This window comes from Narcine bancroftii, chromosome 2, assembly GCF_036971445.1.
Source record: "Narcine bancroftii isolate sNarBan1 chromosome 2, sNarBan1.hap1, whole genome shotgun sequence".
Lineage (NCBI taxonomy): Eukaryota > Metazoa > Chordata > Chondrichthyes > Torpediniformes > Narcinidae > Narcine > Narcine bancroftii.
The window spans coordinates 224,870,741-224,890,765 of record NC_091470.1 but is presented as its reverse complement, the minus strand read 5'-3'; the positions used below and the strand labels follow the sequence as shown (position 1 = coordinate 224,890,765).

Here is a 20,025-nt window from a genome sequence, read left to right as displayed (position 1 = left end):
ATATCACATGCAGAGTAAAACGATCTAAAGCATAAGAAATAGAAGCATGAGCTGACATTAAGCTCTTGAATATAGAAAATTTTCAATCTTTGAAAAAAGAAATTTATGCTCATCCCATATCTATTTCACCTAATTTTAATCCTAAATCTGTGATCCCCAATTCCAAACTTCACAACCCGAGGAGACAACCTTTCAACTTTTGCCCTGTTAGTCTGAATGTTGTCTGTTTAAATGAAATCACCTGCCAATCTTCTAAACTCCAGTGAACCCATCCTCTTCATTTTGTCCTCAAATGACAACTTCTTCCTCCCAAAAATCAATTAATACAACACTTTGCAACCTCAAAGGGAAGTGCATGTTTTCTAAGACAAAGGGCAAAACCACGCAGAGGTCTCACGAAAACCCTGCTTTGTTGTAGCAAAGTGTCCATTCTTGTATTCTAGCTTCAATGTAATAAAGGTCTCAATGCACCAAATACCTTCAAAATTTCTTGCTATGTCTGCAATCAAGCTATCTGCATTTTATACAATGCAATTCTAAATTTCTCTGTACACTCATATTTTAGCAGTTTAATATTGCAACTTGCTGTTACTCTCGACTCTATAGCACACCCTCACCCTCTGGCACCCAGCAGTTCACTTTCTCAAGATTCTTATTGTTAGCAAACTTGGTTATCAGACAGTAAATCAACTTAATAAAGTTTCCAAAATGGACTGTACAAATTCAAAGGCATGGAAACAGACCCTTTGGCCCCACCTGTCCATGGTGACCAAGGTAAAACACGAAAGTCTGGAGACGGTGTGAATGTAGTAAAAACACACAAAAATGCTGGAGGAACTCAGCCAGTCTTGCAGCGTCCATAGAGACAAAGATATATTGCTGACGTTTTGGCCCTGAGCCAAAAATAAACAAAAGAAGAACTGGAATAAGCAAAAAACAGGAAACTTTAGAATTGCTGGTCAGACTTGGTCACCAAGTTGTCTATCCAAGCTACCCCCATTTGCCTGTATTTGGCCCATGTCCTTGGAAACCCTTCTTATATAGCAGCTCGTTCCACGTACCCACCACCCTCTGTGTGAAAACACCGACTCTCAGATATCTCTTAATCGTTCCCCTCTCTCCTCAAATTCTAGCTTTTGACTCTGGGGGCAAAGACAATGATCATTCACTTTAACATTGCCCACTTCGCACTCCACACAAAGATAATAATATCCTTTAAGTGCCCAGTATGGCACTCAATATTCCATGTCATATCATTCAACACCAATAAGCCAAAGAGTCTGTTTCCATTCTTCTTCAGCTTTTATTAAAATTTACAAATGTCAGCCAAGTTCTTGTAGTCAAGGCCCACCTGCAAATTCAGTGAAGGTGGGATTTGGACCTGAATAGTAAAACAGCTTGTATGGGCTGAATAACCTCTTTACTTTTCTCATTCTGACAATCTCATAAATCAGTGAAGGTTGACTTGTGACTGGAAATTTCTGAAATAAATTTCTTTTGCACTTCAAGGAATACTGACACCTTTTCCATCACCTCCTTTCCATCATATCAGAAAATTGCACTGAGAATACACTGCCCCATGCTTAAATACTATATAATACCAATCATTAATGTTCTAAACAAAAGGATAGGATTTATCTCGGTGTTAAACACAAACCAAAAGCAAATATTCTAAACCTAGTAATAGAAAATCATCAATCTCAAATGGCTCCTCCAAAAATAAAGAAAATTTTCTTGGAAATGTGAAATGTATGAAATCAAAAGAGTATATTGGATATGCACAGTTTATCATTCCATATCTAATAAGAGAATAGAGTAATTTTGAGGTGTGCAATTTTCATCAGAAATGATGGAAGACTTGATTCCCAAAATACTCATAGATTTTTTAAATTTAAATATACATCATGGTTACAGGCCCTTTCAGCCCATGAGCCTGTGCCACCCAGTTACACCAGATTAACCTACACCCCCAGTACATTTTGAAGGGAGGGAGGAAACCAGAGCCTTCGGGGAAAATCCACGCAGACAAGAGGGAGAACGTATGAACTCCTTCCAGACAACGCGGGATTTGAACCCAGGTCCCGATCACTGGCACTGTAACAGCGTTGCACTAACCATTATGCGAATTGTGCTGCCCTTTCCTTCATGCATCAGCAGTATTAACAATATCTTTCATAAATCAAATGGGAGAAACCTCCATTTGTTTTAATTTAAATTTTCAATCAAGAACTTTGAAAGTCACAAAATTATTTTGAAAATTACAGTGTGAATTTAGCATGAATTAAAGTGCATAATATACTAAATAAATATAATGCCCTAAAAATGAGTATAGGTACAAATATAATGTATGTTTGTCAAGCTTCATTGCCAATTGTTGTCAACCAAAAAGGAGAAAATGTACAAGTAACATGGTCTCCAACCAATATTTTCAATTACCTTGAAGAAACTGCATCACCGTCTTGGCCATCCCCTCTGGGCCTTTGGACTGTTCGTCCGATCACTGATGGCCTAGGACTGGTACTTCTGGGGGATGGATTTTGGGAAACATGCATTCCTCGTGCTTCCTGAGAATATGCCAAGGAGGAGTTCTGCGAAACTAAATCTACAAGAAAAAGAGTGAATTTTCATGTTAACTAACTGGCATCTTAAAACTAGGATTACATATTAATCTATGTAAAATATTTTTAAAAATCATTCTTTACATACGCTTCTACCAGTTTTACATTTTAATGTCTATCACAACTCTGCATTGAGATTATTGCTTATTTCATTAAATCTTGTTAAATTTAGTGCCAGGTCATGTCAAACCTCTCAAGCTACCTGCGTAGACCCCTTTCTCTTTCTGGGCTAACCACTGTAAGGTAAAACATCATGAGATGGGAATGTGTAGGGAGTTACCCTGTACAAGGCTGTAACAAGAAGGGGAGGTGTCCTTGTACTCCTGTTAGGTAAAACATCATGAGATGGGAATGTACGGGGCAGTAACAAGATGTGAATGCATCCTTGTACTTACAAGATAAGAGAGACATTGATGGATTGAGAGGCAGGAAGCTAGCAGGGAAAGGATAGCAACAGTTTTAGTCATTGGACAAGTAATGATATGATGATGTTCTAAGCACATATCCAAGGGTATAAAAAAATCACCATTTTGCTGATAACGGCAGAATGCATTCTCCGACTAACATGTTTAGTCGCAAGTGTTACAATCCGGTAATAAAGAACAAAGAACCCTGATTTCGACTCAGCCTGGTGTTTGTCTCACTCATTCATGAACAAAGCAGACCTAACACCACACAGAACATCTGCACATCCAAGTGGCATAGTGAAGTCATAGCACATCTCTGAGGCCTCGCTTGTTTTGGACAGAGAAACATCTGGGGACCAAAGTTTTAAAGTCTCTGAATTTCTAAAAGTATTGTAAAAAAAAACTCTTGATAAAAAATTTAAAAGTTTGTATTAATTTGTAAATAACATAAAATAGCTTTGCAGTTGAACAGTGGAGACAATAACATTGTTTCAGAAGATTGTTAATAAACAACCATTGAGACTTGGAGAGTAGACTACGTGGCCAGTTTCAGTGTTAGAACACACCACCACTTCTAGCCAGTGCCGAACTATTATTCTTCCTTGTCCCACTGATCTGCATCCAGTCCATATCCCTCCCATCCATTCTTCTTAAATGCTAAAATTGAGCCTGCATTCACCACTTCAGTTGGCAGTTCCTGACTCCCAAGTTGCTCCTAACGTTCCCCTTAAACTTTTCCCCTTTCACCCTTAACCCATGTCCTCTGGTTTGTATCTCACCTAACTTCAGTGAAAAAAACCTGCTTATATTTACTCACTCTACTCCCCTCATACAGTGCCCTCCATAATGTTCGGGACAAAGACACTTTTTTTTTCCTTTATTTGCCCCGGTGCTCCACAACTTTAAGATTGTAAACAAACAAATCACATGTGATTAAAGTGCACATTCCAGATTTTATTCAAGGCTATTTGTGTACATTTTTATTTGACCATGTAGAAATTACAGCACTTTTTATACACAGTACTCTCATTTCAGGCATGCTCAATTGGATTTGGATTGGATGATTGACTTGGCCATTCAAGAATTTTCCAGATTTTAGCTTTGGAAAAACTTCTTTGCTGCTTTAGCAGAAAGTTTGGGATCATTGTCTCACTGTAGGATGAAGCACCGTTCAATGAGTTTGGAAGCATTCGCCTCAAATTTGAGCAGATGTTTCTATACACCTCAGAATTAATTTTGCTATTGTCATCAACATTTACATCATCAATGAAGATACGTCTGCCAGTACCCATGGCAGCCATACATGCCCAGGCCATAACACCCCCACCTCCATGTTTCACAGATGAGGTGGCATGCTTGAGATCGTGAGCAGTTCCTTTCCACCTCCACACTTTGCTCTTGCCATCACTCTGATACAGGTTAACCTTGGTCTTATCTGTCCACAATACCTTTTTCCAGAATTCTGCAGGCTCTTTTAAATACTTTTTTCAAAAACTGTAATCTGTTTCAGTGGTCAACTAATGGCTTTAATTTTGCAATGTAACCTTTGTATTTCTGTTCATGAAGTCTTCTACAGACAGTAGTCATTGTCACATCCACACCAACCTTCTGAAGAGTGGTTCTGATCTGTCGGACTGTTGTTTGGGGATTTTTCTCCATTCTGTTGAAAATTCTTCAGGCATCAGCAGTGAAGGTCTTCCTCGGCCATCCCTTTGCGATTATTGAGATCACCAGTATGCTCTTTCTACTTAATGATGTTCAAAACAGTTGATTTTGGTCATCCTAAGGTTTGAGTGATGTCTCTTACTGTTTTATTCTGGTTTTTAAGCCACGTAAAGGCCTTTTTGACTTTCATTGGCACAGCTCTTGTCCTCATGTTGAAAAATGGCAACTGCAGACTCCAAAGTTGATCAAAAGCTTAGAAGCAAGTCGAGTTCTCTTATAACTGCACCAATGAAGCAATTAAACATATATGAGTAATTATGATCTGCTGAAGCCAAATGCCCCAAATGTTAGGGTGCCCTGAAATGGGGAGCTAATATATAAAAAGAGCTGCAATTTCTAGATGATCAAACCAAAATGTGCACAAATAACCTTGAATGACATCTGGAATGTACACTTTAATCACATGCAAATTGTTTGATTACAAATTTAAAGCTGTGGAGCACAGGGGCAAATAAAAGGAAAAAAGTGCCTTTGTCCCAAGCATTATAGACTTCACTGTAATTTTGTAAACCTCTATCAAATCTCCCCTCATTCTTCTACACTCCAGGGAATAAAGTACTAAACTGTAAAAGTATACAAGTACTGTGTTTTGGTTGTCTGTATGTCTGTATATGTGCTTGCAGTGTGTTGCACTGAGGATTAGAGAATACTGTTTCATCAGGCTGTACTAGTACAATTGGATGATAAATGAACTTGAACTATTGATGAGCAGTGAAATAGATGATGATAAAAACCCCAATTTAATAGGTTCAATGGTGAATGCAGGGAAAAATTACTCCTTCAAAAATGGCTGTGTATCACTACAGGTAACGACTGAAGAGTCAATGTGAACTTTTTTTTTAAATGGATTACAGTACAACTCCGATTATCTGATATTCCAAAATTCTCAATTATCTGAAATCTTTCCAGATCCAAACTGACCAGGGACCTCAGGCTCCTGGCAGCAGTGGACATCAGGCTCCCGGCGGTGGTAGCAGTGGACCTCGGGCTCTTGGGCAGGAGTGGGTCCCTTGGACTCCTAGCTTGAGCGAGGCCTCGGTGGGGAGGTGTCAGTGATCAGTGATGGCCAGCATTTTTTTTTTGGTGAGAATTAAATATTATTTTAATGCTTAAAATAATACTTAATGCTTGCTGTTTGTTGTTGTTTAAACACAAGTGATTTGCTGTTGCCTCTGGGTTGTTTTTAAAAAAATTGACCAGTTCTCTGGAAAAATAAACGTTTATCCGAAATAGGCCTCGTCCCGACTATATTAATTCCTTTTGGTCTTTGGTGAGTGACTACTGCCTAGTTCAAGGATAAACGCCCATGATAGAACTTTTGCAAATTTTGTTTTGTACTGTAGTTTGAATGCTTGGACTAATTAATTAAACTAATTAATTTTGAATGAGACAAGACAATGATCCAGATAGCATGAATGAACTTCAAATATATGCTCCAATGCCAACATATTTCATAATTTGAGTCATGGACAGCTCAAACTTTATTGTGATTTCTTTAAGCCAATATGTTCACACACAGATACTTAGGTGAAAGACAGACTACCAGGATAATTTTGGCAAAAAATGTCAACGTAGACCCATTCTGTGCAGCTCCCTCACTGATCAACAAACATTCATCCTCTTTCTTATTGATCTACCATTTGGTACCAATACACTTCCCACCCAACAACTACATTCTCAATACGACTCAGTGGTCAGGAAAGATTTAATTTAAACTTGCAAAGAATTCCAGACAGCAAGGCTGCTTCAAAAGGACAGTTTCATGCGGGAGCACCACAGGGCTGTGTTAGCCTCCTCTTCTATACAGCACACGCTCTGTTCTCGCTGCTGCCATCAGGAAAGAGGTGTGGATGCCACAAGACTCACATCACCAGGTGCAGGGACAGCTACTACCCCTCCTCCATTAGACTTCTCAACAACAAACTCAATCAGGGACTCACTCAAGGACTCTTACTTGTGCCCTTTATTCATTTTTTTAATTCTCTTTGTATTTCACGATTTGTTTCCAGTTCTTTATTTGTTTACATGTGTACATTGCAAAGCCACAGTAACCAGGTCTCTGACACTGAGACTAGCTCTCTTGCTGAGAAGGGAAGGTGGAAGAAAATGAAAGTGTTAGTGATGGGGGATACAATAGTCAGAGGAGTAGACAGGAGATTCTACAGACATGCAAGAGTCACCTAGATGATTTGTTGCCTCCCAGCTGCCAGTATCAAGGATGTCTCAGATTGGTCCATGGCATCCTGAAAAGTGAGGGTGAGTAGCCAGAAGATGCGGTACATATTGGTATCAAGGACAGAGGTAGGTAAAAGGTTCCATTATTGTCACGTAATACTACATTTAGAATGTAACAAACTTAAAATTCTTTAATTTTATCTAACACAAGGCAGAGAGAGTCAGGACTTTGACCAGCACTCCTCTCAGAAAACTACAGCACCTGCGTGATCCCAGGTGGTTTCCCTTCCAAGTATGGACCAGTCCTGAGTCTGCTTAACCTCGGATCAGACAATCTTAGGCGTATTCAGGCTATTAGGTGCTGTAATGTCCTGAAGAGAGGATACAGGGAGCCAGATTGGAAGTTGACAGATAAAACCTCAACGGTAATAACCTCAGGATTGCTGCCTGTAACATGCAACAGTGAGGGCAAGAATAGGATAAGAAATGGATGTATAACTAGTGCAGGGAGCATGGCTTCATGTTTCTAGATCATTTGGGATCTCTTCTCGGGAAGATACAGTCTGAACAAAAAGGACATGTTACAACTGAACAGGGACAGGAAGCAGAATGATAGAGCAGAGAATAGAGCAGATGGTGGAAAGTTTGATGTGTTGTGAAATTGTGAGGAAGGACAGGCAGTGGTGAGAACATAAATGTAGTCAGTTGAAAGGCCTGAAATGTGCTTACTTCAATGCAAGTACTATTACGAATAAGGGAGATGAACTTAGAGCATGTGTCACTACATAGAATTACACTGTTCTGATAGTTACAGAGACTTGCCTGACACAAGGATAGGATTGGCCAATGCAGGTACTGGGAATTAGATGTTTCAAAAGAAATAGGAAGGGAGGAAAAAAAAGAGGGGGGGTGGAATGTACCACTGCCAATTTGGGATAGTATCATAGTACAGAAAGGGAGAGAGTTATAGAAAGATGGTCCAACAAGACTTTCAACAACCATTTGCTGAAACTACGTGGGATTCTATTTTGAAACATGTTCACTCATCTTCTCTTTGTACGAGCCATTAATTCAATTTAAAGTACAGTAGAACTCCAATTATCCAAAATGGCCAATGTCAGATAAACGGTTTTTTCGGAGAACTGATCTTTTTTTAAAAAAAATAGCCCAATAGCAACAGCAAATCATTTAGTGTTTAAACAACAGCAAAAAAGAAGGGAAGGATTTTAAAGTATTAAAATGATTAATTCTCATATATATAAAAAAAAATGCTGGCCACCGCCAATCACTGACACCTCCCCACCAAGGCTCTGTTGGTGCCTGGAGCCCGAGGTCCATGCTGTCGCCAGAACTCCGATATCCCTGGTCAGTTCATTAATCCTCTCTATCACTACCAATCTTGCGGTCCTGTGGATTGATCTCCAATCCATTTCTCTGCGGCAAATGTACCACACTGTGATGTAGCCAGCCAGGGCGCTCTCGATAGAGCTCCTGTATAAAGTTAACATAATAGTAACTGGTAGCCTTGCCTGCTTCAATCTTCTCAGGAAGCACAGTCGGTGCTACGCCTTCCTGACAAGTGAGGAGAAGTTGAGTGTCCACAATAGGTCACTAGTTAAGTGAACCTCAAGGAACTTGATGCTTGCTATCTACTACAGAGTTAATACGTAGTAGAGGGTGATTGTTCCTGGTCCTCCTGAAGTACACGATCGTCTCCTTCGTCTTGTCCACCATGAGACTCATGTTTTACTCTTGTACCATTTCACAAGCTTTTCCACCTTCCTCTGTAGTGCGACTCATCGTTGTTGCTGATGAGGCCAACTACTGTTATGTCATCTGCAAACTTGATGACACTGTTGGACCTGGATCTGTCGATGCAGTTGTGGGTCAGTAGCATGAACAGCTGAGCACACAGCCCTGAGATATGCCAGTGCTCAGTGTTCTGCTACCGACCCAGACAGACAATGGGCTGTCCAGAATCCAGTTACAGAGAGAGGTGTTGAATCCCAGCAAGGATAGCTTCTCTACCAGCCTCCGGGGAATTATTGAATTAAAGGCAGAGCTGAAGGCAATGAACAGCCTGTTATATGAGGCACCTTTCTCCAGGTGGGATCAGGACAGAGTGAAGGGGTAAAAGCTAGAGCATCGTCTGTAGAACTGTGTTGTCTATAGGCAAATAAAATGGGTACAGAGACTCTGGGAGATGTGCTTTGATGTTTTCCATCACCATTATACGCTCAGAGCATTTCATAATGTTGGAGGTCAGTGCCACAGGGCAGTAGTCATTGACACCTATTATTGTCATCCTTTTGGGTACCGGGATGATAGTTGTTCATCAAACAACTTACACGTGATTAAAGTGCAGATTCCATATTTTACTCAAGCTTTTATACACAAGTTTCCCCATTTCAAGGGATCATTATGTTTGGAACATTTAGTTTCACAGGTGTTTGTGAGTATTCAGGCATGTTTAATTGCTTCATTGGTCCTGGTATAAGAGGGCTTGGCTTGCTTCTAAGTTTCTGATCACCTTTGAAGTTTGTATTTGTCATTTTCAACAGAAGGATAAGAGTTGAACCAATGAAAGTCAAAGAAGCCATTATGCAGCTGGAAAACAAGAATAAAGCAGTAAGAGATGTGACCCAAATGTTAGAATTACAAAAAGCAACTGTTTAGAACATCATTAAGAAAGAGCATACTGGTGAGCTCAGTAATTGCAAAGGAACTGGTAGGCCAAGGAAGACAGAAGAATTCTCATCATAATGAAGAAAAATCCCCAAACGCCTGTCCGACAGATCAGAAACGCTGTTCAGGAGGCTGGTGTGGATGTGTCTATGTCTACTGTCTGCAGAAGACTTCATGAACAAAAATAGAGAGGCTACAGTGCAAGATGCAAACCATTAGTTTGCCACAGAAACAAGATATCTAGATTACAGTTTGCCAATAATTATTTAAAGGAGCCTGCAGAATTCTGGAAAAAGGATTTGTGGACAGATGAGACCAAGATTAATGAGTATTAGAGAGATTCAAGAGCAAAGTGTGGAGGCGTGAAGGAACTGGCCAAGATCCAAAGCATTCCACCTCATCGGTGAAACATGGGCTGGGCATGTATGGCTGCCACAGATACTGGCGCACGTATCTTCATTGATGATGTCACTGCTGATGACAGTAGCAAAATTAATTCTGAGGTGCATAGAAACATCTTATCTGCTCAGTTCGTGCAAATGCCTCCAAACTCATTGAAGAGACCTTCATTCAACATCAAGATAATGATCCCAAACATACTACTGAAGCAATAAAGGAGTTTTCAAAACTAAAAACTGGAAAATTCTTGAATGGCCAAGGCAGTAACCCGATCTAAATCCAATTGAATATGCCTTCCATATGCTGAAGGGTAAACTTAAAGGGGACAAGCCCCCAAACAAGCAGGAGCTGAAGATGGCTGCACTCGAGGCCTGGCAGAGCATCACCAGAGAAGATACTCAGCACCTGGTGATGTCCCTGAATCAAAGACTTCAAGTAAGTCATTGTATGCAAGGGTTATGCAACAAAGTACTAAACAGGACAACTTTAATATACATACCATTGCTATGTCCCAAATGTTAAGGTGCCCTGAAATGAGGTAACTACATATAGAAAGTGTTGTAATATCTGTATGGTCAAACCAAAATATATACAAACAACCTGAATAAAATCTGGAATGTGCATTTTAATCGCATGAATTGTTTGAACACAGAGGGGGGAAAAAAAAGTGTCTTTATCCCCAACTTTATGGAGGGTACTGTATTTAAAATGTTATTTATTCTAAAAAATATATTTATTTATTTTTCTCGATTTGTTTGCTGGTTGCTTGAATTCCAGATATCAGGGTTTTTCCAGTAAGACATTTGACAAAGACTCATGGTAGACTCATTCAGAAAGTTATGTGGCATTAGTTCCATGGAACATTGTGTGGATTCAGAATTGGCTTGCCTGCAGAAGGCAGAGGGAAGTAGAAGATGGATCATATTGTGCCCAGAGGTCAGTGACAAGTGGTTTTCCACAGGGGTCTGTGTGGGACCCTGCCCTTTGTAATTTTTTTTTAAATGACCTGCAAGAAGAAGTGGAATGCTGTTTGCAAATGACACGAAAGTTGGAAAGTGGATAGTGTAGAAGTTTGCTGTAAATTATATAGAGACAAGATGCTGAGTTTGGTTGAGAAATGGCAGATGGAATTCACTCAACACAAGTGTGTGTTGATGCATTTTGGAAGGTCGAACTTGAAGGTGGCAGGATTAATGGCAGGATTCTTAACAGTGTGAAAGAACAGAGTGACCTTGGGGTCCAAATCCAATCATCTTTCAAAGGTTGCCATGCAAATTAATAGGGTAGTTAAGAAGGCTAATGGTATGCTGGCCTTAGTCAGCACCTCCATAAAACTTTGGTTAGACCACGTGGAATATTGCATTCAGTTCTGGTCACCTCATTACAGTGCAGAGAAGATTAATCAAGATGTTACCTAGATTAGAGAGGGTGTCTTTAGAGGCAAGGTTAACTGAGCTAGGGCTTTTTTCTTTGGAGCAAAGAAGGATGAAAGGTAACTTGAAGATTGACAAGATTATGAGAGGCACAAATAGGGTGGACAGACAGCATATTTTTACCCAAGGCAGTGGCAAACACCAGAAGAGAGCTGAGGAGAGGAGAATTTAGAGGAGACATAAGGGGTAATTCATTTTTTAAAGAAAGTAATGGGTAGAGAGAGTGCAGAGAAGAGTTAGAAAAATGTTACCTGGGTTTCAGAATCTAGATTACAAAGAAAGATTGAGCAGATTAGGTCTTTGTTCCTTGGAGTGTAGAAGGTTGAGGGGGGATTTGTTAAAGGTATTTAAGATTTTGAGGGGATAGATAAAGTTGATGTGGATAGGCTTTTTCCCTTGAGAGTAGAGGAAATTGAAACAAGAGGTTAAGAGTTAAGGGGAAAAAGTTTAGAAGTAACATGAGGAGGAACTTCTTCACTCACAGAATGGTAGTTGTATGGAATGAGCTTCTGGGAGAAGTAGTGGTGATAGGATCCATTTTGTCATTTAAGGAAAAATTACATAGGTATATGGATGGGAGGGGAATGGAGGGTTTTGGGCAAGGTGCAGGTAGGTGGGACTAGAGAAGAGTACTTGGTTTGGTGAAGGGCCGAGATGGCCTGTTTCTATACTGTAATTGTTATACGGGTGACTGAAATCCATTGCCGGGGTGGTGTTGGAGATTCTTGGAATTGAATAAAAATAAAGTGTTTAAGGGTGTGAGGTAGGGAAGGTTTAGATTGTTGAGTGGATTCATGTAGGTCTGTGCAACATTGTAGACACAAGATCCTGTACTGTAATGTTCTCTGTTCACTTCCCTCCCACTCATCCCTGCATTTCTTCATGGAATCATAGAAAGGAACAGGTTTAGGCTTCAAGCCTGCACCCCCATTCAATATGAACATGACTGATCATATGACTTTAGTACCCCATTCATGTTTTCTCTCCTATTATAAGGACGCACAACACCAGAGGGAAGAGGTTTAGTGGGGATCTGAGGAAGAGTATTTCCGTACACTGGGGTGAATATGATCTGGAATGCACTCCCCGAGAAGGTAGTGGAGGCAGGTACTCTTGCAACATTTAAGAACCATCTGGATTAGCATCTGAATCTCCACTAATGGGATTAGTATGGATAGGTACTTGATAATAGTCAATATGGACACAGTGGACCAGTTTCTGAATTGCAAGTTCAAGTTAATTGACACACGTTCCAAAATAAAGTAATAAAGTTTGTTTAGTGAGCAGTCTAGCTAAAATCTTAGATATAGTACCTCAAGAAAGACACAATGCAGAAATGCACATATATATATCTCAATAATTGTAGATGCCTATATCATAAATTGAAACAAATGCTGGAAATACTCAGCACATCACAAAACCTCATTGATCTGAAATGTTAATCCTGTTTCTCTTTCCACTGATACTGCCTAACCTGCTCAGAATTTCCATTTAAGGCGACTTGTTTATTTTTAATATTTTACTTGAATTTTGTGGTTAAACAAATATTAAGAATTAACCATTACAGATACATAGAATAGAGCGAAAAAAAAGAATCATACAGATTATCCATGTTTCCAATCCTTCAGCCCTTCCAAACAAGTCCCCATGATAGAAAAAGGAAGATAGAAAGTAGAAAAAAAAGAAAGAGAAAGTGAATAAAGAAAGGAACTACAAAAGAAAGAGGAGTTGTCAGGATCTGTAATCCAGTCCAGAAAGTCTAACTCCTTTTCTTGCCTGGATCTCAAATATGGGAAAGAACAGAGGCATAAAAACTCAAAAACAGAGTAAGTATCTTAAATATTCAACCCTGCCTTATGCAGATATGGCTGCCATATCTGCAAAAATATATTATACTTCTTTCTTAAATCGTTGTGATTTTCTCCAGGTGAACACAAGTATGCATTTCCGCATTGCATCGGGCTAAGTCCAGAAGGGAATCAGATTTCCAGGTAACTGTAATATATTTCCTGGCCATTGCCAATGCAACTTTAAAAAATTTTAATTATTACTTAGCCTCATTTTAGGTCTTATGTCCACAATATTTCCAAGGGAAAACAATTTTGGACTTTGTGGCAATTGTTTCCCAATGATCTGGTTTAATAAAATTCTTACATTTTCCCAAAAGGGTTTCACTTCAGTGCATGACCAGGTAGAATGTAAAAAGGTTCCTGTTTCTTCCCCACATCTAAAACATATATCCAATATATTGGAATTTAATTTATGCACCTTCTGCAGGTTAAGATGAAGCTAATGAAAAAATTATATCTTCCATTAATTGTATTAGTCATGCAGTCCTGGGATATAGCAGACCAGTTCTTATCATCAATTCTAATATTCAAATCTGATTCCCACCTTTGTATCGATTTATATAATTCCAGTTTAGGAGTACCCGAATAAAGTAAAGGAACTTCTTTGTGTTCCCCTTTCAAATCAGAATCTCCATTTCACTGCACTCTGGTAAAATCATGGTTGGTTCTATTTCAGCTATGAAAAAAAGCTCTTTAATAGAAAGTAGCAGAAGATTGTATAATTATGAATATTGCATTTATTTTTTAAACTGTTCATTAATTGCCCTTGTACAAAACAATCTTCTACATATCTGATCCCTTTCCAGAAGCCGCATGTAGAATTTTATTATCCATTGTTAAAGGAATTGATCTATTTTGAATCATGGGCGTTTTTGGAGTTATTTTTCTTTTTGATCCAATTAAATTATTCAATTTATGCCAAATATTCAAAATATGCTTTATTAATGGTGCTTCCTTTCAACCAAAAATAGATTTATTGTCCCATTTATATGTGAAATCTTCTGCTTCTCTCTTTCTGACTTTGTGCAGTTCACTTTCCACCCATGAAGGTTTGTCTCTTCCGTCAAAGAGGGAAGTTTCAAATTTCAGCTGGGCCATCCAATAGTAATATTTCAAATTTGGGAGTGGTAACCCTCCCATATGATATTTCCAAGTTAATTTTTCAACAGAGATTCTGGCTAGCTTACCTTTCCAAATATCCAGATTTTGAAAAGAATTTCTATAGTAGTAGTCTGAAAGAGGTATTGTATATGTGGGAAAATATTCATTTTAATACAGTTCACTCTTCCGATCAATGTTATTGGAAGAGTTACTCATTTAAATCTTCAGTTTTTTTAAGCAAGGGGAGGTAGTTCATCTACAATTTTTTTTTTAATAAGGTGGCATGGTTAGCACAACACTGTTATAATGCCAGTGACCCGGGTTCAAATCCAACACTGTCTTAAGGGAGTTTGTATGTTCTCCCCGTGTCTGCATGAGTTTCCTCCTGGTGCTCCAGTTGCCTCCCACCCTTCAAAAATGTACGAGGTAGTAAGTTCATTGGGTGTTACTGGGTGGCACAGGCACATGGGCTGAAAGGGCCTGATACTGAGCTCTATGTTTGTCTAAATTATTTTCTGATTATAAACAAGTGATTCTTCTTACCTTGCTTTGCGCAAAAGAAGCTGGGATCCCTGTGGAAGTTCAGTCGACTTTGTAAATATCTGCTGAGTTGAGTCAGGCAGCCTATGGCAAGAATTGCTAAATGCTGTGTTCCATCTCTTTCAAATGCCAACTTTGTCAACAAAAGAAGGTTCTGAAAGAATCAAAATAGTTAAAATAATTATGACCACATGAAAAAGTAAAATAGACCCTGAGCAGACATTTTTCAACCACAGTGGCAATAGAGTTACCTCAATAGCTCAGTGTTCTGAGATTTGCAAGTAAAGAATCAAATTCCACCTTGCAATAACAAGAAAAATAACAAAGTTCTGTTGCATTTCAAATAATGTTCCATTCCTGAACATTTGAGATGTCCTCCTTCATAAAATGTGGCTTCCCCTCCGCTACCATCAGCTCAGCCCTTAACCATGATTTCCCGCATATCTGTCATGGACCACCTCCCCCCAAGTCACAAGGACAGGATTCCCCTTACGCTTACCAACCATTCCCTTCACATCCCATATCCTCTGCAATTTCTGCCATTCGCAACATCATCCCACCACCAGACACATCTTCCCCTTTCCACAGAGACTGCTAACTCTGTGACTCCCTATTCCACTCATCCCTTCCCATTAATCACTCCCTTGGTACTGCATCCACACGGCCTCCCTCACCACCATTCAGAGCCCCAAATAGACCTTGAAAGAGAAGCAGCACTTCACTAGTGAATCTGTCGTGGTCATATACTGCATCCAGTGCTCCCGTTGTGGCTCCCTCTGCAGTGGAGTGGCTGGACACAGACTGAGAGATGGCTTCATTGAGTAGTTTCAGTACATCTGCTCCAATTACGAGGACTTCCATTTCAATTCCACTCCCCGTTCCCACACAGGCTGTCTGTCCATGGCCTCATGCATTGTCAAACTGAGGCCACATGCAAACCTAGATGGCATTAACAACAACTTCTCCAGTTTCCATTAGGCCCCTCCCATATCACTCTTTCCCTATCCCTCTGTCTCCTTTCCTCCTGCTCTCCACTCTCCCCCCTCTCCATTCAGAGAGCTGCCGCATCCCGAATCACTTCTTAGCTTTTATCTCTTCTTCCCTCCCACCTGTATCCACCTTTGACCACTTGCCTGTTGGCCTGCACTCCTCCCCCCACCCCACACCCCTTATTCTATTTTATTCAGCCGCCTGCTTGCTTTTGCTCATACCTTGACAGAAGTTACAGGGCCAAAAGCTTGTTTCCTATGATTTATCCAAAACTACAATCACAGCTTCTGCAAACTTTATTGTTTAACACAGAAGGGAAAAAAAAATCAGCCAAGTTTTTTTTCCCCCCAATCTCTCATGACCACTCATCCTTCCACATCCTGGCAACAACTTCACAAACCTCTACTCCAACCTTTCCAACTTTAGAATATCTTTCCCATAGATAGGTGACCAAGCATGGCCTCACCAAAGTCTTGTCCAACTTCATCACGACTTCCCAGCATTTGTATTCAATGCTCCCAACCAATGAAGGTGAGCATCCTAAAGGCTCGCCTCACCAATCTTTCTACCTATGCTGCCATCTTTAAAGAGCTAGTTACCCCACACACTTTAGTCCTTCTCCTCCACGTCACTGCTGCTAACAGTGTAATCCTGTCCTGGTTTGATTTTTCCAAATACAGCAGTTCATACTTCTCAGAGTTGAATTGTATCTGTCATTTCATCAACCCAATTTCCCCATTTGATCCAGATCCCATTTCAAACCGAGGCAACTTTCTTCATGGCTCACAGTACCATCACAAATGTTTTTGTGTCATCAACAATCTTGTTCAACTTGTCACAAACATCCTTGCCCAAATCATTTCTGTACATTATGGTGAGAAATTGTTAAAAAAGTTGAGTACCGAAAATAATGCACTGAATGATAGGATTTCCAGGCCACAAGCACTGAAATACTGGTCCATTCCCAAAATAAAACCATTCACAATTCATACAGATTACAAGAACAACAGAATATGAATTAACCCTTCAAGCATGTTCCAAGCATGGCTTTCCTTTCACGGTTCTTCTTTGGCTTGGCTTCGCGGACGAAGATTTATGAAGGGGGTAAAAAGTCCACGTCAGCTGCAGGCTCGTTTGTGGCTGACAAGTCCGATGCGGGACAGGCAGACACGATTGCAGCGGTTGCAGGGGAAAATTGGTGGGTTGGGGTTGGGTGTTGGGTTTTTCCTCCTTTGCCTTTTGTCAGTGAGGTAGGCTCTGCGGTCTTCTTCAAAGGAAGTTGCTGCCCGCCAAACTGTGAGGCGCCAAGATGCACGGTTTGAGGCGATATCAGCCCACTGGCGGTGGTCAATGTGGCAGGCACCAAGAGATTTCTTTAGGCAGTCCTTGTACCTTTTCTTTGGTGCACCTCTGTCACGGTGGCCAGTGGAGAGCTCGCCATATAACACGACCTTGGGAAGGCGATGGTCCTCCATTCTGGAGACGTGACCCATCCAGCGCAGCTGGATCTTCAGCAGTGTGGACTCGATGCTGTCGACCTCTGCCATCTCGAGTACTTCGACGTTAGGGATGTAAGCGCTCCAATGGATGTTGAGGATGGAGCGGAGACAACGCTGGTGGAAGCGTTCTAGGAGCCGTAGGTGGTGCCGGTAGAGGACCCATGATTCGGAGCCAAACAGGAGTGTGGGTATGACAACGGCTCTGTATACGCTTATCTTTGTGAGGTTTTTCAGTTGGTTGTTTTTCCAGACTCTTTTGTGTAGTCTTCCAAAGGCGCTATTTGCCTTGGCGAGTCGGTTGTCTATCTCATTGTCGATCCTTGCATCTGATGAAATGGTGCAGCCGAGATAGGTAAACTGGTTGACCGTTTTGAGTTTTGTGTGCCCGATGGAGATGTGGGGGGGCTGGTAATCATGGTGGGGAGCTGGCTGATGGAGGACCTCAGTTTTCTTCAGGCTGACTTCCAGGCCAAACATTTTGGCAGTTTCCGCAAAGCAGGACGTCAAGCGCTGAAGAGCTGGCTCTGAATGGGCAACTAAAGCGGCATCGTCTGCAAAGAGTAGTTCACGGACAAGTTTCTCTTGTGTCTTGGTGTGAGCTTGCAGGCGCCTCAGATTGAAGAGACTGCCATCCGTGCGGTACCGGATGTAAACCTGGAAGTCAGCCTGAAGAAAACTGAGGTCCTCCATCAGCCAGCTCCCCACCATGATTACCAGCCCCCCCACATCTCCATCGGGCACACAAAACTCAAAACGGTCAGCCAGTTTACCTATCTCGGCTGCACCATTTCATCAGATGCAAGGATCGACAATGAGATAGACAACAGACTCGCCAAGGCAAATAGCGCCTTTGGAAGACTACACAAAAGAGTCTGGAAAAACAACCAACTGAAAAACCTCACAATGATAAGCGTATACAGAGCCGTTGTCATACCCACACTCCTGTTCGGCTCCGAATCATGGGTCCTCTACCGGCACCACCTACGGCTCCTAGAACGCTTCCACCAGCGTTGTCTCCGCTCCATCCTCAACATCCATTGGAGCGCTTACATCCCTAACGTCGAAGTACTCGAGATGGCAGAGGTCGACAGCATCGAGTCCACGCTGCTGAAGATCCAGCTGCGCTGGATGGGTCACGTCTCCAGAATGGAGGACCATCGCCTTCCCAAGGTCGTGTTATATGGCGAGCTCTCCACTGGCCACCGTGACAGAGGTGCACCAAAGAAAAGGTACAAGGACTGCCTAAAGAAATCTCTTGGTGCCTGCCACATTGACCACCGCCAGTGGGCTGATATCGCCTCAAACCGTGCATCTTGGCACCTCACAGTTTGGCGGGCAGCAACCTCCTTTGAAGAAGACCGCAGAGCCCACCTCACTGACAAAAGGCAAAGGAGGAAAAACCCAACACCCAACCCCAACCAACCAATTTTCCCCTGCAACCGCTGCAATCGTGTCTGCCTGTCCCGCATCGGACTTGTCAGCCACAAACGAGCCTGCAGCTGACGTGGACTTTTTACCCCCTCCATAAATCTTCGTCCGCGAAGCCAAGCCAAAGAAAGATATACATAAACACTGAACTTAGTTAAAAAAAATTCTGAAATCGATAAAGAGGACATTTAACTCATAACAATGAATTACGTCTTTCGTACCTGAACAATCTTTGGCCGTTGAAGAAAAATCTCAGCTGGAAAATCTTGCATGATTACATCTTGTAAAAGCTCACAGGTATTGCGAATTAAAGTGCGACTGCTACTTTTCAAGGAACTGTTTTTATAAAAAAGATAAACTAAGATTAACTTTTTCCCACTTTTTCTATATATTCTAGATTTAGATGGATGTTTTGTGGAAAGGAGACAGTGGAACAACCATGCATGAAGCTCAGATGCCTATAGAAATTGAACACATTGTCTATCTTGATCAACAGAAACTAAATGGCTAAGCAATGGTAATGCTTTCTGCACAATCTGTTTCAATTTAAGATCGGGAACAAACATGAAAAGACATTACATTTTAATAAGAATAGAAGTCATTATACTTGGCTCTGTTTTTTGATGTACTAACATTAATACACATTTTTAATCCTTACTTCACCAATTCTTTTCTCAAAGTGTTACCAAGATTTAATGAACCTAACAGTTCATCTCTGTCAAAAAGGCAACGCCACACAGTTTTCCTCAACATTTTGTTGTATAGTCTAGATCTTTTAAGATCAACCGAATTTGATCATCTAATAAATACAAACAGAAAAATACTGAAAACACTCAACAGGCTTGATATTCCATGTGCACATTTATGGAGCTGCTCTCGTCTACTAGAACAGCCATTCTCAACGTTTTTCTGGGGGGCTATGGCACCCATAGGACTCTGTTCAAACATTTTGGGCCCTTTTCCCTGTAAAAACAGTTCAGGTTTAGTTGGATTCTTTCATACTTCTCTCCTACTACATAGAAAACAGAAAATATTTAGGATTTGAGTCATCAAACCACCCTCTCCCCCCCCCCCCCCCCACCGAAATGAGCTGTGGGCACCTGGGAGGTGGGGCATACGAGTGCCGTTGAGAATAGCTGTTCAAAAACATGTGGAAAATTGGACTCCCATTAAGT

At 40.9% G+C, this 20,025-nt stretch overlaps 1 protein-coding gene and 1 long non-coding RNA gene across 6 annotated transcripts in view; one reads left to right on the top strand and one right to left on the bottom strand.

Moving 5' to 3' along the window:
• The window catches only part of rttn (rotatin), a 397,420-nt gene that overhangs the window by 345,752 nt on the left and 31,643 nt on the right, over positions 1 to 20,025 (bottom strand). For all 5 annotated transcript variants that reach the window (XR_011352026.1, XR_011352027.1, XM_069920391.1 and 2 more), the window contains exons 6-8: positions 19,072 to 19,186; positions 14,937 to 15,087; positions 2,437 to 2,602 (exon numbers count right to left, since the gene is read on the bottom strand). Coding sequence is in view for 3 of the 5 variants with exons in the window: in XM_069920391.1 (XP_069776492.1) it covers positions 2,437 to 2,602; positions 14,937 to 15,087; positions 19,072 to 19,186 (432 nt within the window). In the remaining 2 variants the exon portion in view is untranslated. The remainder of the gene's footprint in view (positions 1 to 2,436; positions 2,603 to 14,936; positions 15,088 to 19,071; positions 19,187 to 20,025) is intronic.
• On the top strand, positions 13,080 to 19,405 carry LOC138755100 (uncharacterized). The gene is made up of 3 exons (XR_011352028.1): positions 13,080 to 13,268; positions 13,370 to 13,433; positions 19,248 to 19,405. It is a non-coding gene; the product is annotated as an uncharacterized lncRNA (long non-coding RNA).